Below are 21,070 nucleotides of genomic sequence, written 5' to 3' on the forward strand. Positions count from 1 at the left end.
TTATTTCAGGACATAATGTTATTATTTAGACCCATGGATGATACTAATTTATAACTATTTATATTTTAAATGTTTATTTTTGAGAGAGAGAGACAGAGTGTGAGCGGGGGAGGGGCAGAGGAAGAGGGAGAGAGACAGAATCTGAAGCAGGCTCCAGGCTCTGAGCTGTCAGCACAAAGTCCACCGTGGGGCTCGAACTCGGGAATGGTGAGATCATGACCTGAGCCGAAGTCACATGCTTAACTGACTGAGCCACCCAGGAGCCCCTAAATTGTGATTATGTATTTAAAAAAAAAAAAAAATTTTTTTTTTGGTATGTTTTATTTCTGAGAGAAAGAGAGACAGCATGAACAGGGGAGGGTCAGAGAGAGAGGGAGATACAGAATCTGAAATAGGCTCCAGGATCTGAGCTGGCTGTCAGCACAGAGCCCAAGGCGGGGCTTGAACCCACGAACTGTGAGATCATGACCTGAGCTGAAGTCGGACACTTGACTGAGTCATCCAGGAACCCCAAATTGTAACTATTTAAATATCCACAGGGTATCTTATTTTTGCAAAGATAGGGTTTAAAAATCATGAAACTGAACCCCCCCCCATAAAACTGAATAGATTAATAAAATAACACACATCAAAATTAGATTAAAAATGTAGGTGCTGGCTCTCACTTGCCACATCCTGGTGTTAAAGATGTTGCAAAAATACTTAAGAGGATCACCAAGCACTCCAGCATTTATAAACACGGGTGTTATCAAAAAGCTCTATCTCTGATTTGGCAAAGAGAAACCATCCAAATTTTGTTCTTTCTATTATCGACACAAGTGAACTGTTATCAGATTGGCATGTGGTTATTACTATTTTTCCTACCATAGCAAGTTCTCGTTTCCCCCAGTCTTTCCCTGGACTATTCTGGGAATAAAATAAATTTATCATCTATTTCAAGCACTCAAATTAGAATGTTAAATCGTATACACCAGGTTGGTACGGTCACATATATCCTTTCCGATTGTAGGCTAAGCAAAGATGTGCACTCAGAGCTGCATCAACATATTAAAGCAAAGAGACAACTCCTCTTATTATCAAGGGAAACAGTGGTCCTTCCATGTAGTGTCTGATAGAGAAAACATGGATTTTGATACATTATCTTATTTTATTCAAACACCAGTCTGATCACACATGGTCCGAAAACACCCAAGTAACAAACCAAATATACACAGATGTTAAAGATTGGTCTTCAAACATCATAGCCAATGATGCCACGCTTGCCTATGATCTCGCCGACATAAAACCACATCCACACCTCAGTGGCCACCAAACCATTCAGCAGAGCTTCCTGAAAAAAGCAGCACAAATTTTAGTGTACAGTTTTTTCTTACACGGTCACAAGTATTCTTTTCCAGGACTGAGTAGCAGAGAATATAAGGATGGTATTCATTTGGAGGGCAATTTTAGCCCAAGTCAAGAATTACTGAAGTTAACTTTGTGCAACTGCTGAGGGCACTTGAACTGTCAACAATGTAAGGTAAGTAGTCCAGAGCTTATAAATTCTTTCAAAGCATTCTTTAAAGAGCTGAACTGACTTAACCCTTTCATTATTAGTTTATGAGACACTTTATGAGCCCTAAAACAACCCACATCCTGGAAAGAGCGGACACATGTAGACAGGGCATTCATATGAAAGGATGACTACAGGAAGGCAAGTCTCAGAACAGACATTTCTGTCTGGCCAAAGAGAATTTGTTGAGGGTTGAAGAGCAAGGTCTTCCCCTTTATTCATTTATTATTTGGTTTAACTCTTTCCGAGTGTTCGGTGAACGCTCACTTGCACAGATCAATGCTTTACTGCCCTGAGGGAGAAGCGGCACATGACGGGCTCCTCCAAGCAACGCTGCGCAGGAGCACAACCCCGGGTCCTGAAGCTCTAGCTGGAAAAGGTACTTTTCCACAACAAAACTGGGCCTTGTCCTTTAAGTACCTGAATGTGAATTTTAATTTTCCCCTTCAAAAGAGACCAGAAATATTGGAAGTCTCCTGAAAAATAACTGTATTTTCCAGGGTGTAGATTCTCAAGGCAGAAGTAATTTACTTATTTAGGCTTTTTGAAACCTGTGTTTGGCTCAAGCAAGCAAACATAAAATCCAAGTTGCAATTCTTACGGTCCTTAGATTTTATCTTAATGCAATTCAATAACCCCTCCCGTTAGGTGATATGCTTGCTAGGTTTTGGTATTTTTATCTTCCATATGAGTGTTAGCCTCCTGACTGTGATACAGTCCAAGAGATCTTTTGGCTAAACCTGGAATATTTTCAGGACTACAGACTGAAAAAAAGTATAGAATCGGCAAAGTAAGTCATCTTATTTCAGTATACTAACCAAAACAGGAGAGAGAAAAAAGTTGCTCAGGAAAAATGCTCACTTCTTTGTTATAAGACTGATAGGAAACAAAGACACAAAATAGCGTGAATTATTTCAACACAGATGACAAAATTAGAAAAGTAAGTATCTTTCTCAGCAGTCATGAAAGAGATTCTCTCTCATTATGTAGGTTTCAGCCTCACTGGAAAATACATATATTAATCAAAACAATCAGAAAAATCCCAAGGGAAGACATTTTCTGTTATGCACATACATTTTCATTTAGCCTATAGTTACCTTCACTGTGAGCTGTTTGAAACTACCGGTCTGAGCGCTCTTGACGATGGTTTTCAAGCTCTGAATAGCTGCAGGGATCTCAGCGGGGGTGGGAGGAACCAGCTCAACCTTGGCATAGTGCCAGAATGTGGCCAATCGAGGCTTCGAGTAAGTCACAGCAGCTGGAAAACAAAACAAAACAAAACAAAAAACCAGGATGAACTCGCTAGAGACCGAAAGAAGCAGATGTGTGGGCTGGTCACAAATATTTATTCATGCATCACATTCATTCACTGCTTGTACCAAATGTGCACCCAGTGTGAAAAGTCAAAGCCGCTCCCTGGTAACAAGAGGCTTTTAAAGATGCGGAACACCTGTGTCACGGGGCCGCTCAATCAGGCAGGAAGCTAGAAGCACATTCAATCACGCCATGACTTTGCTAGTGGCCAGCTAGTATGGTTGCTTCATTTACAAACGGCAAACCTGGTTAACTGTAAGGTTCCTAGAAGCTGGACTCAAAGGCAAGAAAACAGCAGCAGTGTCACCATATTTTCTTGGTAAAGAGAGCAGAAAATTTGGAGGGAACAAGGGCAGAAGAGGAGGGAAGAAGTTACACAAAACAGCATCCTTAAGATGAAAACCTGTCACAATGTTGGCCACAAATCCAGATGAAATTATACCAATTAGGGGCCATTTTTGGTATCCTCGTCACTATGTGAATCAAATCTTTAACAAAAGCCCAGCTGCTACGCCTTCAAAACACCACAAATAATAACAATAAAACCTATAAGTACTGTTCAGAGTAGCCAAAACTCAAATCTATTACTATGCTGAAATTCCTTAAGGTATTTACGATTTCATATAAAAAAAAAAATCCAATAACCAGCGTAGATGTGAGACTATGGTAGTCTTTTCAGCAAGAGAAGGCATTTTATAAAAAGTGTTACAAGACAGAGGTAACAAAACAGCACAAATGCATAAGCATCCATAAAGTGTCTACTATTGACAGATGTATTACCCAAGGCTCTTGGTACTTTTCCTATTATTAGCTTCCTGTATTTGGGTATTTCACTACTCTTAGAATTACTTTCTGTATCATCCTTTGTGTCGAGGACCATGGGTAAATCTTCAAGCAGAAACAAAGCTCTAACAGACAACTCTACACAGAAGATGAGACTATCAAAGAGTACAAGGTCTCGTGTGACTGTCTTTAAAATGGTCTTCAACGCACAGATATTTCATCTTTTTAAAAGAATTTGAGAGAGACAAAGGGTGCGAGTGAGTGAGGGGCAGAGAGAGAGACAATTCCATTCAGGCTCTGCATGGTCAGCATGCAGCCTGGAGTGGGACTCAAGCTTATCAAGAACTGCAAGATCATGACCTGAGCCGAAGTTGGACACTTAACTGATTGAGCCATCCAGGCGGCCCTCATTTTTTTTTTTATAGTCAGTACTCTGTACACAAACACTGTATTTTCTTTGGTAAATGTGCTTTTCAAGGAGTACAGATGAAAAAGTCTGAAATTGCTTTACATATATACAAGGGATGAATAAAACATAAATAAATGAAGGGCTTGGGAGGTTTAAGCATCTGACTCTTGATTTCAGCTCTCACAGTTTGTGAAATTGAGCCATTTGGCTCTGCACTGACAGCATGGAGCCTGCTCTGGATTCTCTCCCTCCATCTCAGGGCCTAGACCTTACTTTCAAAATACCATTGTCCAACATTGTCCAACAAAAGAAACTAGGGCTCCTTGGAGAATCAGCTGATTCTGAGGCCAAGGCAGGGAAACTGTTAACATGAGGATCCTGTAGTACAATAAAAGGGACATAGGTGCTAACCTGAGAGAGTTCTCAATGGTCAAGGCTGCAACAATTTGAATAAAATAAATAACCTACTATTGGAGGCATGAAGTATGAAATAAATGTACAGGAGTCCATACAATCAATGACTGAATAAACATGGGTAAGCAAAGCAAACTTTTCTCATAAAATTCCACTTAATTATACGTAAATACTCCTTCCTACAGGAGATATGGATGCCTGCTGTTGGCTGCGGCTCCTCGCCCCTGCCATGGGGTAGACTGAGTTACTTGCTTCTGGAGAACAAATGATGGGAAGAGAAACAGAGTTAACTTTACAGTGGAGAAATCTAGTAATACTACCTTAACCAAATAATGAGCGCTAATTTGACCAGTGATGATATATGGGTGTCATGTACGTCCTGATACATGACTAGGGCACTTGTGGCTCTTTCTCATAACCCGTAACTCCAGACTAATCATGAGAAAAATACCAGACAAATCCGGATTGGGGAACTTTACAGGATCCCTAGATAGATATCTACATAGATGCTTTTAAGACTGTCAAGGTCATGAAAATGAAGAAAAACTGTAAAGTGTCACACACCAGAGGAAACTAAGGAAGTAACAACCCAGTACAATGTGGAACCTATATACTGGCTCTTGGGACAGAAAGTGATTAATGAAAAAATATGGTAAAATCCAAATAGAGTCTCAAATTTAGGAAATAGGAAAAAAACATTAGATTCTATGACCTCTCTGGGGAAGTCTGATTACAGAATTATTTATTTCTATAAGCTTCTTTGTACCACCATGGGAATTAACATAGTTTTTTTTTGAACCTGTGGCCCGGAGATCAGAGTCGCATGCACTACTGACTGAGCCAACAAGAACCCTTATAGACAGTAATATTTTATTTTATTAAAAATATTTTTTTTTAGAGAGAGAGCAAGAGCGAGTGGGGGGGGGGGGTGGAGCAGAGAGACAATCTCAAGCAGGTCCCAAGCTCAGCACACAGCCTTGATCCCACCCTGGGATCAGGACCCGAGATGAAACCCAGAGCCGGATGCTCAAAACTGAGCCACCGGGCGCCCCTTAAGATTTTATTTTTAGGTAATCTCTACACCCAATGTGGGGATCAAACCCACAACTCCCAAGATCAAGAGTGTACCCACTGACTGAGCCAGCCATGATTTCCAATTTTTATTACTTAGTATTGACATTTAATACACTGAATTATGTTACAAAGCAAAATGTATTTCCATTATCTAACGTCGGGTCCCAGCTGAATTCTCTCTTCTGAGTACTTTTGGAAGAATAACAACTGTTATCTTTCAATTACGCACAATAATAGAAGCAAAGGTTTATCTATTTCATAATAAAAAAATTTTTGTATTATTTTTCTTTTTGGATTTTATTTCTCAAATTAGTTTGCAATCGCTCCACCTGAAAGATGTGAAAGCCATGGTCGGGGGACAAAATCCACCTGAAACTTATTTTGCTTCAAATCACCCACAAAGTCCAAAAGATGAAGCCACAATTCTTTTTATTTACGTACAATAGTAGAGCTTTATCACAACAGTTGCTGAGATGATCTTAGTAACGCTGGAAACCTAAGCTCTTTGGGAAAATGTGTAAATTAGTAGACTGCGTGGGTTGTGTAGGAGGAGAGAACGAAGCATTATGGCAAGGCCTTCAATAACTCATTGTTTGGCTGCTGGTGGGAGGGAAGGAAGGAGAAGATGCATAAAAAGGTACCAATCACAATAAAACTGGTTCCGAAGTATTACCTTTACTTAAAACATTTATCTCGCCTTGGAAATAAAATGAATAGCTTGCTACCCGGCAGAGAACTGCAATTATTTCCGGACCTAAGGTACTACTACTCACGACTGAGGCTATTCAGGTCACAGTCTATTGTGTCTATTTCAGATTACTGTTCTGAAAAACAGCGGCCTACAGGTAAGACCTCAGTTTTATCAAACTGAAAAGCTCCTTGAACGTTAAGCTAGAATAACAACGACTGCTGTTTACACACCTCCCTTTCTATATTTGTTGGAGCAGGGATCCTTGCCCACAAAATCCCATTCCACCTAACATTTCCATTAAAGAAGCATTTCCCAATCCGGCCAGAACAGAAAGCAGTCAATGCTCAAAAGCAAACGTATCCCTGAAGACTTATGTATCCTTCCAGATACTCCGTGTGAGAACCAGACAACCCGATGAGGCCGAATTTACGGTGCTTCCACTGGTCTCTGCCCTCCCCTTCCCGCGCTCCGCTGCCAGGGCCAGCCCCTCCATATTCCCACTCTGCCAGGTCTAAGGGGGCGTAATGGCGGCAGTGCCGGGCAACTGCAGGCTTCCCGGGCACCTCTTCCCTCCTACAGTGTCGCGGTTACGACTCAGAACTGCTAGGCTGTACAGAGAACCCAAACTGCAGGGCAGGCGAGAGCAAGGCCAGAGAAGGGCCGCAGACCGGCCCCTGCTTCCCCTCTGCCCTCCCTCCCGCCCCGGTTCCCGCAGGCCCCTCCGGGTACCACCTCCCGCGTCTTGATCTCAGGCCCTCCCAGCCCGCAGCCGCGCTCACCGTTCACCAGCGCCGGGGCCTTCTCCGCGAGGTTGCGGACGAACTGGGCCATGGTTCCAGGATGGAGACCCCGTCGCCCCGGACGGCCGCTGAATGTCACCCGCCGGAAGGACCCGCAGCAGGACCCGGTTCCGCTTCCAAGGTCAGGCCTCCTCTTGGCGCGCCGGTCCCAGATGTTCAGATGTCCTGTCTTCTTTCCGGAATCTAGCTGGCCACATTATTTTCTTCAGCAGCAGAGGAGAAAGTGGGTATGAAAAGGGGAGGTCAGAGAACACGTGGAGAGCAGTAGGATTCCGCAGAGAAACAGGCATTTCTTGGGGCAGCCGCCTGCGGAGGGCCGGAAGGCCGGCGAGCGGAGGACGCGCGCATGCGCCTCGAGCCTCCCGTGCTTAGCGCGGCGTGGACCTGTATTTTTTCTGCGTGGGGTGTTGTCGGCGCTGTTCTAAGAGACCTTGGGAAGTTAGGGCTGGGAGGCATCTCTAAGGTGTTCCTAGGCCAGCACGAGCGTCTTCTAAAGGCAGGCAGGATTCGAAGCCAAAGATGGTCAGAGCATGCGCCACATCACCTGTTACGTGACCCAGGCCTTTCCCCTTCTTTAGCTCTTTTCTAACCTCGATCTCCCCCACATCTTGGGTCGGGATCTGGGTTTCACTGGTGAGCCACAAGGAACTGCGTAGATGTGAGCAACAAAAGATTGGCTGAGGGCCTCCAGTATGCCCGGTAATTTGGAATTTAAAGAAAGCCTGTGTGTTAGGCAGTGATCCCATTTCAGACAGATTGATAGATGGCCACACAGCTAGTGAGTGGCAGAGTTGGGATCGCCAGAGGTTGCAGTGTAAACAGGCAAGGGACATCAGTATCCTGTAAGGAGCGGTGGCGATCTGGGAAGACTACCAAAAAAACACTGGTGTATGACAGAACAGCTCTGTACCACAGGGTTGAAACTTTATAGTTTAATGTGACCGGAAGAAAAGACTAATGTAGGGAGGTGGCATTTGATAATGATGTGTACCCTGGAGAAACCTGAGCTTATCTGATGGATGGGACAGTCAGAGATGGAAAGAAAAATTAGGGGGTGACATCAAGGAGCCCAGAGCATCACTTCACTGGGGTGATTCAGCAACCAAATATTCCAGAGAAATCAAGTTAAGGATGAGAAAGTTAATACACCAATATGGGAATATTAGCTACGGCAGTTTCAGAAAGGGTAGGAACCAGAGTGAGTGAATGTGGCCATAAAGGATGAGTCAGAAAACTAAGTAAGGATGTGGAAGTTAAGGTAGAGAGTGAAGGTGGAGAATTGATAGCTGAAGAGACCAGAAATTGGTGGCGTTAGCCTTGGAGCCGTGGGGCCCTTTCCATGGATGGGATGATGGGAGAGAAGTTTGAAGTGGAAATTCTTAAGTCTTTATCTTCCCTGTAAAGTGGAAGGCAAGATCTTCAGTGAGGGCTGAGAGGGTTGGAGAAACTGGCGGAGAAGGTTAAAGTTTGAACTGGTGTTGAATTGTGCACGCTTCAGCTGCACATATACTAAAATTGAACCGGTGTTGCATTTTGGACACACAGAAGGGTTGCTGGGTACTGTTAACAACCAAAGATTTGAGGTCATGCCACTCCCAAGATTGTGTCATTTTTCTACAACAGTGGTCCGAGCTTGGGTGCTGGGACAGAGGGGAATGGTTGGCTTAATTTAGGCCGAGGTCTTACATGGCAGAGGAATAGAATCAAGGGGGAAGACGGGGAATGTGGTTGTGAATGATTAAAATGAAAGACCTGGGGTTTAGGCCAGATAAAGAAAAGTGAAGCCAGAAATGAATTGATGAGGAAAAACATGTCTAAGACTCATCGGGGTAACTCCAGGGTCAGAAGCCTCGGAAGGGAGGTTAGGGCAGCCAGGTGACACACATGTGAAGTCACCTTGAAGAGAAGTGAAGGTCAAGAGTCCTCTAAAATTTCAAGGGGGTTTCTGAAACTGCCACTAGCTTTTCATACTTTAAGGAAGGAAGTGATAACCAAGGTTGTAAGTCAGCTGTTCATTTATTAAATACAGGCTTTGAACAAACACCCCCAGGCAAGTTTGACAAGAAGTAGCCTTCCTGGAATGTTTCAAAATACAGTTATGTTGATCAAATTTTATTTCAATCAACCCTTTTTGTTGTTTTATCTTTTATTTGTTTCTAGGTTTTCCGGCGTTGCAGTTAGAGCATGTGCATTATTTCCTCATATGACCTCAACAGTGCAGTATTAGCCTCTCTGGCTTGTAAAGGCACCCAGTAGGCTTCACCTCTGGGCAATGGCTGCTTAGCAACCAGCATCAAAATAAAGTAATGAAGCTTTTGTAGACTATGATACCAAATAGCGACTGGCACCCTCACCTGCACCGTTAAAAAACTTTTAAAGTTTCTTTGTTTTTACATATCCATTAAAAACTATATATATTAAAACAAAGATTGCTTGATAAACCTACTTAAATAATTTTCCGAGTTTAGTTATTACCCTCTTGGTAAGCAATACTAGAGCTGATAAAAGAGTCTTCATTTTCCTATCATACTCCAGCAAAGCCAGCACTTAAAACTAGGGGTTATCAGAAGGTCTGCTCTAATAGGTTTAGAGCTGCTTTCTGAGTTTCAGACAACAAAACGTCTCTTTAAGCTTCCAAGCATGTATATACATCATGGTGTGTCCAGAGGATAATTTTTTACTCTCATTTTTGGAATAGTCTTGGGTTACTTCAAGGAAAAAAAAAAAAAAAAGGCACAGAGGACACTTGGTTTGCTCACCAACAGTGGCCTTAAACTAAATGCTTGCTTTTGTGATGAGTTTGAAGATATGCAGCAGCATTAACGATGCCACAGCCATTCATAAAAAGCTTCTGGAAATAACTTAAAAAAAAAAAAAAAATCTTGCCCGAAAAGGCTTACAATCTGAAGACCACAGAAGTAGAAGACAGACACAGACACTAAGAGGCAGCATAGAGGTTGTTAACTAAGCTGCTGGCAACAGCTGCCTTCTGAGGTTTTGTGCCCATTTTTCCTCTGATTTTGTCCTTAGAAAACTGGTCTTTTCCACACATTTAAAAAAAAAAAGAAAAGAAAACATCCTATTACATTGGGTTTGGAAGATAAATGCAAGTAGGTAGAAGCTTCTTTTATACACAGTTCATTCGTGGAGGAGGAAGACATTAAATATGAAATGAAGCTCATTTTAAGAAAGTAAACAAATCCTGTTAACCCAAGCCTTAGAGGCCCAGGCTGCACACTAAATTAATATCTTACATTTTGGCATTTCCAAGAGTCCTAGACTCTTCTTTTTTTTTCATTATAAACACAGCGACAGGCAACATCTCCTTTGTACCTAGTGTGGGATGCCCACCAATTGGAGGTTTTCCAGGTGACACCATCAAAAGCACATCAAAGACTTCACAGCAACTTGTGCTAGAATATCGTAACCATCTCATCTGAAAGAAGGCATGGTTAAAAATGAAGCAGTGATCCGTTTCTAGATATCACTTTTGTCACGGTATATTCAGACTTATGGGGATAGTGCTATCATCCATAGGGGAAGGTGCCTCGCTTAGCACAGTAAGCCGCACATTTAGGGAGCGCGAGCTCAAGTTGGACAAGTGGGGCCCATCTGCCTGCTAACTACGTAGGGCTATGTGGATATTTAAATTGCCTGTGGACGAGGTTGTGCTCAAATTCCTACTCTGTTAATTGATGACCCTAAGGCTGAGTGAGAAGTGGCTCTTGGGAATTAGGTCACAGTCCCAAACAAACGTTAACTATATACATGTTACAGTCTCAGAATTTTGTCTAGAATAAGTATGTCAGTAAACATGGCCACACACTGCATACATCTTACCATGGAAGAGACAATATAAAGTGGTACTCAGTTTACACTAGACCAATATAAAAATGCACATGGTGTGTATATATAGAGATATGCTGTTGATAAGTGTCTTAAAGTGACATTTTCACGGTTACCATATTTGTTCCCTAACTTTTCCATTCAAGCCTAGTCCTTGAAGCAACAGTTTTCCTCATTTTTTCTTTCACCTCAGAATTTTCTGAATAAAGTGTAAAAAATTCACATCTGTCCGACCAATCCTCCTAAAAATATCATGGGGTATGAGTCTTTTGGGTAATGATAACCCCAGGGGCGATCTCATGGGATCTTTTGAGATACAAGATAACATAAAATTAAGAACTACCAACAGAAATTGTAGCAGATTCCATTTTGAAAATCTCATCTATTATAGTCAAAAGTCTCAACATCAAGGTATCTGCTTTTATGTGAAAGGTTATTCTGTAACGTGGTGGAGCCGCAACAAGAAAAGGGCGGACATCTGGGTCATGAAGACTAGTAAACAGCTTGACAACACAGGACTTTCTGGTGGTGTCAGCTGTCACTGATGTATGTGACCTCATATACTTAAAAGCCGTGCTCACCAAAGGTGCTTGATCAGTTCTTGGAAAAGCAACAGTAAGACGGCAGGAGTTATAGTAGCTGAAGTTAATGTAACTTAAGGTAGGAAAAGAAAGAAGAAAGAGTGGGAAGAGAGAACAAAGGGTACGGTTAGCGATCGTTTCTAAACTTGGTGCTGCTATAATAAACATAATTTCCTGCGAGCCAGGAGAGCATTGTAAAGTTCTTAGGAATAAATCTAAAGAGTCATAATTTGAGCAAGAGCATTTCTCTAATTTAGTTTAAAAAAAAAAAAAAAAAAGAAAAAGAAAAGGAACAGAACCAAAAAAGAGAGAAACCACAATTGTTTATCTGCACTCTGGGATTGGGTTTTTGGTTTGTTTCATTCACAGTAATTTATTCAAGTTGCTCCTTTTGCTGTTGTTTCCTCTCTGCGAGCCACCGCTGTATTTTTTCTTTTAGTTCTGTGTTTGGCCGGATCTGGTCCATGGTGAGGGGACTACGGTTAAAGGGGTCGGTTTGGTCACTGGGACAAAGAGAGAAAGGGAAAGGAGTTATTCCCGCCAAGTTCTGACCCCCGGAGCCCAAGCTAGGCCAGCTGGTGCATCTCCCTGGGGCTGAAGCTAGACCACACCGGGGCGAAGTCGAGCGCTGACTTGAGGTTAGAAAGAAGGAGATGAGAAAGTGTGATTCGGGTGGGTTTTGGGAGTCCTGCAGATTCTTTAGTTACTTGGTCTCTCTGATTCTTAAACTTTATTTCAACACTGCTGTTCAGATGATACTTGCTTGATTCGATTTCCCTAAGGCAGAGAGCCTATACACTCATGTCAGCGTGAAGAGCTGTTAGTAGTTTTCGTGATAGGCTGTCAAGACAGTTTAAGGTCTTAAGGGATAAAGCCTTGTAGACTGACACCTGATTTAGCTGGCTGGCTGCTACACTAGTAAATGCAGGTTAAGGTTTCCTGACAGGTAAGAGGTTTCTTGTATACTTTAAGGGCTGAGACGTTTTCTGTCTGTATCCTGAGGCCACAATAAAATGCAAATTTTCACTGACACTTTGGGAAAGACATACCGCCTGGTACAGCATCCTGCTGTATAGTAAATGCTTAATACCAAATACCACGAGGTTGAAAAATCCCCTTTTGCGATGTTTAAAAAACAGTATTTCCTTAAGTTTGGGTCAACTTCTAGAACTTAATTTTGAGTAGGAAGAGTCTCTCAGTGCCCATTTCTATCTAATAGAGCATGTATGGCCTGCAGGCTCGCTGAACCTTGTGGCCACCACAGCTGAAGACCACAGCAGCAGCAGAAGGCGGGCTAACCCATGTGATGGCTACAGTGTTAAACCTGAGCTAAACAGAACTGGTCGTTTCTATTTTTACAACTCAAATAAAATAAAAACAAGTTCCAGTCAACCTCTACTTCAGGCTGACATAATTTATAACAGACACTGACAGAAAGCATTTCCTTAAGGACATTTCTCAATGGAGTGTCATGTGGATGTTTCAGTCTTTAACAATCAAGTGATACACCTCTACCAAAATGGCTCCCCAGCTCATTAATAAATCAACACTACGGGGCACCCACTGGGCGCACAGCTCTCTGGTAGGCAACTACGAGAACAGGGCAAACCACCGTGCATCTGCTGTCCCGGAGGCTGCTCTTTGGGGCCGGCGTACCTGAGCAGATGTCGGGCAATGGTGGATCTATCCACAGTGACTCTGGAGGATGGCAGCACCACAGGGTCGGACATGAGTGTGCTCATGATGGGGTCCAGGAACTCATCGCAGGCGTCTGCGTACGTCTCCTCTTCCTGTTGCTGGAGGTCTGCTAGGGACTAAGCACAAACACCTGGTAGTTACGGTGACTTCACGGCGTCGCTGATTTCAAAACGCTCAGTGACTGTACCTTAATCTTCAAGGGTTATTTTTGGGTGTTCTTTAGAGCGACAATGACAATTCTCAGCTTTCTTTTCTACACAAGCCAAGATGGATATTATAAAAGCGAATTTAGCACTCAATGCCCAACCCTGAGACTTCAGTTTGCCTCAGCTGCTGGTGGTCATGACTAGAGATGGGTTTAAGTGTTAACAGAAAAAGAAACATGTCACATAGGGAGATCCTTCTGGCAACAGCCCTCCTGTAAATGTCATAATTGAAAAGGGGATGGTGGTAGGAGTTATTTGCAGAGTCACTCATGCAGTCTGTGTACGAAAGGCAGCTTCTGGTTTTAGTTACAAACAGGTATAGGAAGAATTTAAAAGTAGCTTCAACATTTTGATCTTTCATGACTCTAGTCCTACGGGGACCCATCTGGCTACGCTCTAGGCAAGATGGAACCCAACTCAATAAATAAGCAGCTCAAGGAAGGGAACGTGGATGCCAGTAAGGAAGGGTTTGTTTTTGTTTTACAGCTTATTAAAAATTTTTTTCTAATGTTTATTATTTTTGAGAGAGAGACAGAGTATGGGCAGTGGAGGGGCACAGAGAGAGGGAGACACAGAATCCTAAGCAGGCTCCAGGCTCCGAGCTGTCAGCGCAGAGCCCGACGCGGGGCTCGAACTCATGAACTGTGAGATCACAGCCGGAGTTGAAATCAAGAGTCGGAGGAGGGTTAACTGAGCCACTCAGACGCCCCTCTTTTTTTTTTTTAAATAAGGAAGCTTTTCTATTAGAGCCCGTGCCATGATTTTTCCTTCTTTGTAATGCTAATGGAAGTCTGTCAAACTCCAGCCAGAGGGAGTAGCTGAATATAAGACCGTATCTTCATTTATCAAATGTCTGACTATTCCCATACAGGCCAACTACTAAGTACAAATATAATGAACAGAGAAAATCCATAAAAAGCAAATGAGTAAAATCAACCGATCTTGAATTCTATTTGAAAAAGTTCTGTGTTAATGACATCGATTTTCAAATCTATTGGTAACACCACACAGAAAAGTTTTCATAAAAACAGCCTATAAAAATCTGTACATTCTTCTCTTCCAGTAGAAGCTTTTTAAATCGGTTTTCTGTTCTTCCCTCTCATGTTGAAAAGAGAAATTAAAGGGGCGCCTGGGTGGCTTAGTCGGTTAAGCGTCCGAATTTCGCTTAGGTCATGATCTCGCGGTTCGTGGGTTCGAGCCCCGTGTCGGGCTCTGTGCTGACTGCCAGCTCAGAGCCTGGAGCCTGTTTCAGTCTGTGACTCCCTCTCTCTCTGACCCTCCCCTGCTCAAGCTGTCTCTCTCTCTCCTAGAAATAAATAAAAGCATTAAAAAAAAAATTAAAAAAAAAAAAAAGAAAAGAGAAATTAAAAACATAGGAGTGATGATATGATGATGTGATAGGGTGAAGTAGGCAAGTGTTGAATTGCTAGATTGTACACCTGAAACACAACACTGTATGTTAACTAACTGGATTTAAAATAAAAACTTAAAGATAGTTCTAGTTATTCACCAACCAGGAAGAACCATGTTTATATTTTCTCAAGACAATATCCTTTTTACTCTCTGAAACAGGGTAACCAGAAGAACAGCTGAGCCAACAATGTGATTTCCACCGGATACATTAATAAACAAGTTCTTCTCCTCACCTTGATTCTCTCTGCCAAGTTGCTGAAAGCCACGATCATATTCCCAGGCTTGTTTATTTTCTTCAGGACTCGGACTGTCTGTGCAAAGAGAGTTGGGGAATAGGAGCGCCCATCCTTGGGCACGGTGGTACAGAAATTCTCCTCGTCCCTGGAAGGTCAGGATCAGAAAGAAACTGAACATCAGAGGGAGGGTCAATGCGGGAAGTAACATCTGGGTTGAGGGACAGGCTCCCCACCACTTACATGCCATGAATGATCTTTCGATTACAGAAAGATTTCTGCTAATTTTTAGGAAGGAAGTCTATCAAGTGTCCTGCAACCTTAAAAGAATATTGCTTTTTCAAATACTGCTTGCAACTAGTAAAGTTTCTCTTTGCACAGATAAAGGCAGAATGTTGAAAAATCTGAACAATGTCCCATAGGCCATACAACACTTCATTATTAAAACTACATTAAAATTCCTTCATCTAACCAACTGGAAATGAACCATTTTTCTATTTCCACATAATTGCCAGCCATTCCATTATCAAAATCCCAAATTAAAACATTAACATTCCCTCTGGCTTGCCCAATTAAATCTCAGGTACCCAAGATTTAAGTAGATAGTGCAGATATCGGAGACGAGCTGCTGGGGTTTGAAGTCAAATTCACTGAAGTCCTTGACTTTTAAGGCCCCCATCTTGGGGCCCACCAGGTGCTGCAGGAAGTAGTTCAGCATGGAGATGATGCGCTCAGCCAGGAAAGGATGCACGAAGAGTGATTTGATCTCTAGAAAAAAAGGCAACGTCTGTTGAAACTCAACCCATAAACCCTCTTCTATTATGTCTTAGGGTTTCACTTGGAGACCTCTGGGAAATAGTTTTTAAATTATATAATACATTTTCACTGCAGTCACGTTAGAGAACTGAGGTGAGCAAAAACAAAAGATAAAGCTAGCACCCGGAAATAAACATTGTTAATATTTTGCTAATACAACCTTTTAGCTTTTGTCCATATTCACATAGACACTTTTAAAGCAAAATGATTATTGTATTGTACATATTCTGTAACTTACTTTTTCAGTTAACTGTTTCCTAAATATCTTACCATTTTAGTAAATACATGTTACTGTGTTGTCCAACATGGTAGCCCCTGGCCCCATGTGGCTATTTAAAATTCAGTTTCTCAGTCACACTAACCATATTTCAAGTGTTCGACAGCCACACGTGGCTAGCATCTACAGCAGAGCATTTCCAAGCAAAGTTCTGTAGAATAGCGATGATTTGCAGTTAAAAACATTATTTTTTAAATGTTTATATATTCTTGAGAGAGTGACAGAGCACGAGCAGGGGAGGGGCAGAGAAAGAGGGAGACATAGACTCTGCAGCAGGCCCCTGGCTCCAAGCTGTCAGCACAGAGCCTGATGCGGGGCTTGAACCCACAACCTGTGAGATCATGACCTGAGCCGAAGTCAGAAACTAAACCGACTGAGCCACCCAGGCGCCCCCATTTAAAAAAAAAGTATTTATTTTTTGACAAAGAAAGAGTTAAAGAGCAAGCATGTGTGCAAGCTGGGGAGGATCAGAGAGAGAAGAGGGAAGAGAGAGAGAGAAATCCCAAGCAGGCTCCGCAGTGTCAGCACAAGCCAGATGCGGGGCTCAAACTCATGAACTGTGAGACCGTGACCTGAGCCAAAACCAAGAGTCAGACACTCCGCGAACTAAGCCCCCCCAGGCACTCTTTTAACGGCCGCACAGTTTCCCAGTGTGTGATTTCACCTTAAGTTACTCATCTTTATTGCTAGACATTCTACTATAAGCATTTCACTTGTTTGTATTTATTGAAAACAAGAATTTTATTTTTCAGTCGTCTCCACACCCAACATGGGGCTCCACCTCACAACCCTGAGACCAGGACACAGCGCCCCATTGACTGAGCCAGCCGGGTGCCCCAGCATTTCAGTTATTGATGGACTTCAAGGTGTACATATTTTGTAGACTTATTACTTTCTTACAGTGAATTTGTGGGGAACTGCTAGGGCAAAGGACATAAACCCCAAAAATTAAAAAGAAACCAAAAGTATTAACGCATGCCAGGTTTTAAGAAGCTCAACAGCACGCTAATGGCTTGCTGAGTACTACTCGTTCTGGATCTTATACTTTAGTCACTGTCAATATTGACTTCACTACCGATGAGAGTTTAACTCTATTTCTGGTCTCTCTTTCATAAACACCAGTCCCCCGAGTATACAGTCAAATCTTGGTTAAGTAATTTTATGTCATTAAGATCATATAAATATCATTCACGGCAGAGCCAGAGTGTCCTAATGATTAAGTATATAAAGTAATATATATATACTTTTTAACCTAACTTTTTAAAAATTTGCTTATTTTCAGAGTACCCATCACTAAATCTTTCTAAACTCTCCACCAGAAATGTAAAGCTCTTGATAGGATCGTTTCTAGCCCTTCTTTACTTTCTGGAAATGCTCCTTCTGGAAGCTCCCATCTGTTACTCTGATCTGGACTCCCTGCTCTGTAGGCCTCCTGCGTGGTGGTCACACAGGCTCCTTTTACCATCCTCTCGGGCACTTCCTTTGTGTCTCTCTAATGGGATTCCACCTTCCTCCTTCTGGATTTACTTTCCACTTTAATGGAGGTCTTTTTGTGGCTTCTCATGAAAAGTACTCTGGAAGTAGGGGCGCCCGGGTGGCTCAGTGGGTTGAGAGTCTGACTTCAGCTCAGGTTGTGATCTCGCTGTTTGTTGAGTTCAAGCCCCGTGTCGGACTCTGTGCTGACAGCTCGGACCCTGGAGCCTGCTTCCGATTCTGTGTCTCCCTCTCTCTCTGTTCCTCCCCTGCTTACGCTCTGTCTCTCTCTCAAAAATACAGAATGAAAAAAGAAAAAAGAAAAAAGAAAGAAAGGGTACTCTGGAAGTAAATCTGATACTTTCACATGTAAAAATGTTCTCAGGTTCACCCTCAATCAGAAGTGAGAGTTTGCCCGGCTACAGAGCTCTAGGCTGCTAAACAATTTTCCCGGAGGAGTTGTGCCAGCTTCTAATGTGATTGCTATGAAAATCAAAGAGTTCTCCTACTTCCACCATCGACATGACCTGACTTTTCTCTAGGACCTTTTAGGATCTTCTCTTTACCTTGATTTCCTGAACTGTCACGATTATCACCTTAGTGTGAAAATTTAAAAATTCCTCGTGTTGGGCACATGATGGCCATTTTTTTTTTTGGTATATATGAAAATTTATCGTCGTGTTTTCATCATCCAAACTTAAGACCTTGGTCTTTCCTTCTTGCCTTTGTATAAGGCCAAAAGAGAGACATTGGCTACTTTGACGACCTTAAAGCGAACTCCAGGAATGTCACCAACAGCATGACCTTTGCGACCAAATCCAGCAACCAGAACCTCATCGTTTTCCTCAATAAAATTCAAACAACCATCACTGGGTACAAAGGCAGTGATTTTCTTGCCATTCTTGATCAGCTGGACCCTGACACACTTCCTGATGGCAGAATTTGGCTGTTTGGCTTCAACCCCTACTTTTTCCAGCACAATTCCTTTTGCATGGGAAGCGTCTCCAAAAGGGTTGGCCTTCAGGGCTGTGCCCAAATGGGCTTTCTTGTACTGTTTATCGTGCCACTTCTGATCTCGTCGGTGGCTACGGAGCTTCCTGGCAGTATGAAGACCACGACACTTGCCCATTCTGCCAGCATCGTGGGCCCGAGCAAAAGAGCGATGGCCCTTTCAATGTAGAGGCTTTTAGTCTGAAAATTTTTGGTATTATTTCTTTGATAATTTCCTCCACTCCATTTTTCTCTTTTGAGACTTTCTACATTGGTCCTTTATTTTCTTATCCTTTTCATTCTGAGTCTCTTTACTGCTTTCATGGAAGAGCTCCTTAAGTCGATCTTTTAATCATTCTACTTACTGATAGGTAGTAAGGTATATTTTTAATATCCAAGAGCTCTTTCCTGTTCTTTAAATAATTCTTTGTTCTTGTTTTATGGATGTTGTATCTTCTCTTATCCCTCTGAGATTATAAAGATTTTTTTTTTTTAAGTTTTCATCAAGTGTCTGTGTTTCATGCTGGAGGATTTCCTTAAATGTCTGGTGAGCCTTGGTTATTGTTTTACACATAATCAATATAAAATTATTAATGAAATATATTACATTAAAACAATTTTTATTTATTTGGCAGAGAGAGAGGGAGAATCCCAAGCAGTCTCCGTGATGTCAGCACAGAGCCTGCTGTGGGGCTTGAATTCACAAAACTGTGAGATCATGACTTGCAATGAAATCAAAAGTTGGGTGCTCAACTGACTGAGCCACCCAGGCGCCCCCAGATTAGCGCAATTTAAAACGCCTGATAGCCATGTGTGGCAAATGGCTACTGAATCGGGACACTGTAGCTCTAGAGGGAGTGGAGATAAGTGTCTTTGTTTGACCTACCACGTATAACCAGAGTTCAAGAACAGTCTTCAGGCTAACACACACACACACACACACACTCCCCTACATACATTTATATGCTTATCTTGTCCTCAAGAAATATTATACCGACTCATGCTTTCTGGTAGCTTGCGTGAGGGTGAACATTTCTCGTGCCAACGATGGGCATCCTGAAGCTTCTCTAGTGATTCATTTCCCAATGGTGCATACATCACCAGAGTCTGAACGCTTAGTTTCCTCTGGGCTGACCATGCACATGAAGCAGGTCTCGACCACTGAATGTTTTGTGAACACAGTGCTTTGTGTCCTTACCTGATGTCAGAAAGGCAAGGGTACCGATTGTTTCATTGGACATGATGTTATGGAAACGCGCCAGCTGTCCAAACATCTGTAGGCCAGCCTCCTTCTCTCGGCGGGCTTCTGGAGTCAGACTATCCCATTCGCCTCGGTCTTTCTCAATCTGTTGAATCTTTATCTTGCTTAGATACTACAGAAATCAAAGGTGAAGTGTATCAGAGATGAAAGTACATTTAAGGGAAGATGATATTTAAGTGGTTCTGTTTAAAGTCTAGTTCACTAAGCTGGGAAAAGCAGGCACTGTGTGAGAGACACGAGCCTTTCTCTCTCAGCACAGGGCTGGAGCTCCGTACTGACAGAGCTCGGGTCGACTTCTGGGCAGTTCTCGTCTGCACAGTATAGTCTGCGAAGTAGAAAGGGGGGTAAATGGTGTCATGTAGGAAACCTAGGCAAAACTAAACAGGCTGAAATGCAAAAAAGAACGAATCCTCCCCTGAGAAATGGAAAACAAAAAACAAAAAAAACAGACCACAAAACTGCGTCTTGAGAAACAAAGCTCTATCAAATATGCAAGCTGTCTGGAAGGAGAAGCATAAATATTAAACATTGTCTACTTCTCTTCCTTCTCACAGTCCTGTGACAATGCCATCTGGTGTCATTCTCTGGTCACATGGCTCTCGCTTAGAAGGGGCTGTTTCTTACAGGACTTGTTCTTGTTTTCTAAGAAAACCTATCTAAAACCTCAACATATGGGAAAAGCAGGAGCTATTCTCTTCTCACAAATGAAAAACAAGTTATTGGGGTGTTGCTCATCACGAGGGCAGTGTGCCTGTCCCACAGGCTACCTTTACAGTTCACCTGCCTCCTCTCCTTTTGGGTCCCTGCCTTATCTATCTGACACCTGTCATGGAGAAGAGACAGTTTTAATAGGAACAGTGAGCAACTCCTTAAGGGGCGGGTAAGGATATGATGTACTGAAGTTGCTGACAGGCACCCAGCTTTATACTTTGAGAAACTCATGTTCCAAACATAAAGATTTGGGAGGCCGTGGACAGATGGAGTATTGGTGACTTGGGAGTGTTTATAGGGAAAAATAACCTAAACCAGAGATTTTCTTCCTCCCACAAACAGTGGTGCAAAAATCAGGATCATTTAGGAAAGGGCTAAGAATCATTGCCTGTGTGAGTCACTGTTACTGATGGGATGGGATGGAAGATGGTAGAAATTCACTGACCAAACGCAAGGTCCTCCTGATTTCTTTCTGTGATGCTGGCCTGATAGTGTACTTTAGTTTGGCTTCATCACACATTCTTCTAC

The 21,070-nt window shown here is 42.5% G+C and overlaps 3 protein-coding genes across 3 annotated transcripts in view; all 3 read right to left on the reverse strand.

The window, feature by feature from the left end:
* Nucleotides 1-1,125: 1,125 nt before the first annotated feature.
* ATP5MG (ATP synthase membrane subunit g) lies at nt 1,126-7,143 on the reverse strand. Its single transcript, XM_039229399.1, has 3 exons — nt 7,017-7,143; nt 2,650-2,810; nt 1,126-1,330 (listed from the first exon to the last, which is right to left on the reverse strand). Exons 1-3 carry the CDS (start codon nt 7,066-7,068, stop codon nt 1,232-1,234), a joined length of 312 nt encoding a protein of 103 aa, XP_039085330.1. The 5' UTR covers nt 7,069-7,143; the 3' UTR covers nt 1,126-1,231.
* Nucleotides 7,144-9,034: 1,891 nt separating this feature from the next.
* The window catches only part of UBE4A (ubiquitination factor E4A), a 36,593-nt gene continuing 24,557 nt past the window's right edge, over nt 9,035-21,070 (reverse strand). The window contains exons 16-20 of the mRNA XM_039229316.1: nt 19,769-19,943; nt 15,602-15,782; nt 15,015-15,162; nt 13,121-13,278; nt 9,035-11,967 (exon numbers count right to left, since the gene is read on the reverse strand). Of these exons, the coding sequence (XP_039085247.1) occupies nt 11,838-11,967; nt 13,121-13,278; nt 15,015-15,162; nt 15,602-15,782; nt 19,769-19,943 (792 nt within the window). The 3' untranslated portion in view covers nt 9,035-11,837. The remainder of the gene's footprint in view (nt 11,968-13,120; nt 13,279-15,014; nt 15,163-15,601; nt 15,783-19,768; nt 19,944-21,070) is intronic.
* LOC120229981 (40S ribosomal protein S23-like) lies at nt 18,232-18,741 on the reverse strand. Its single transcript, XM_039229317.1, has one exon. The coding sequence runs from the start codon at nt 18,707-18,709 to the stop codon at nt 18,278-18,280; it is 432 nt and encodes a 143-aa protein (XP_039085248.1). The 5' UTR covers nt 18,710-18,741; the 3' UTR covers nt 18,232-18,277.

The sequence above is a fragment of the Hyaena hyaena genome, unplaced genomic scaffold, assembly GCF_003009895.1.
Source record: "Hyaena hyaena isolate Hyena2069 unplaced genomic scaffold, ASM300989v1 scaffold_37, whole genome shotgun sequence".
In the NCBI taxonomy this organism is placed as follows: Eukaryota; Metazoa; Chordata; class Mammalia; order Carnivora; family Hyaenidae; genus Hyaena; species Hyaena hyaena.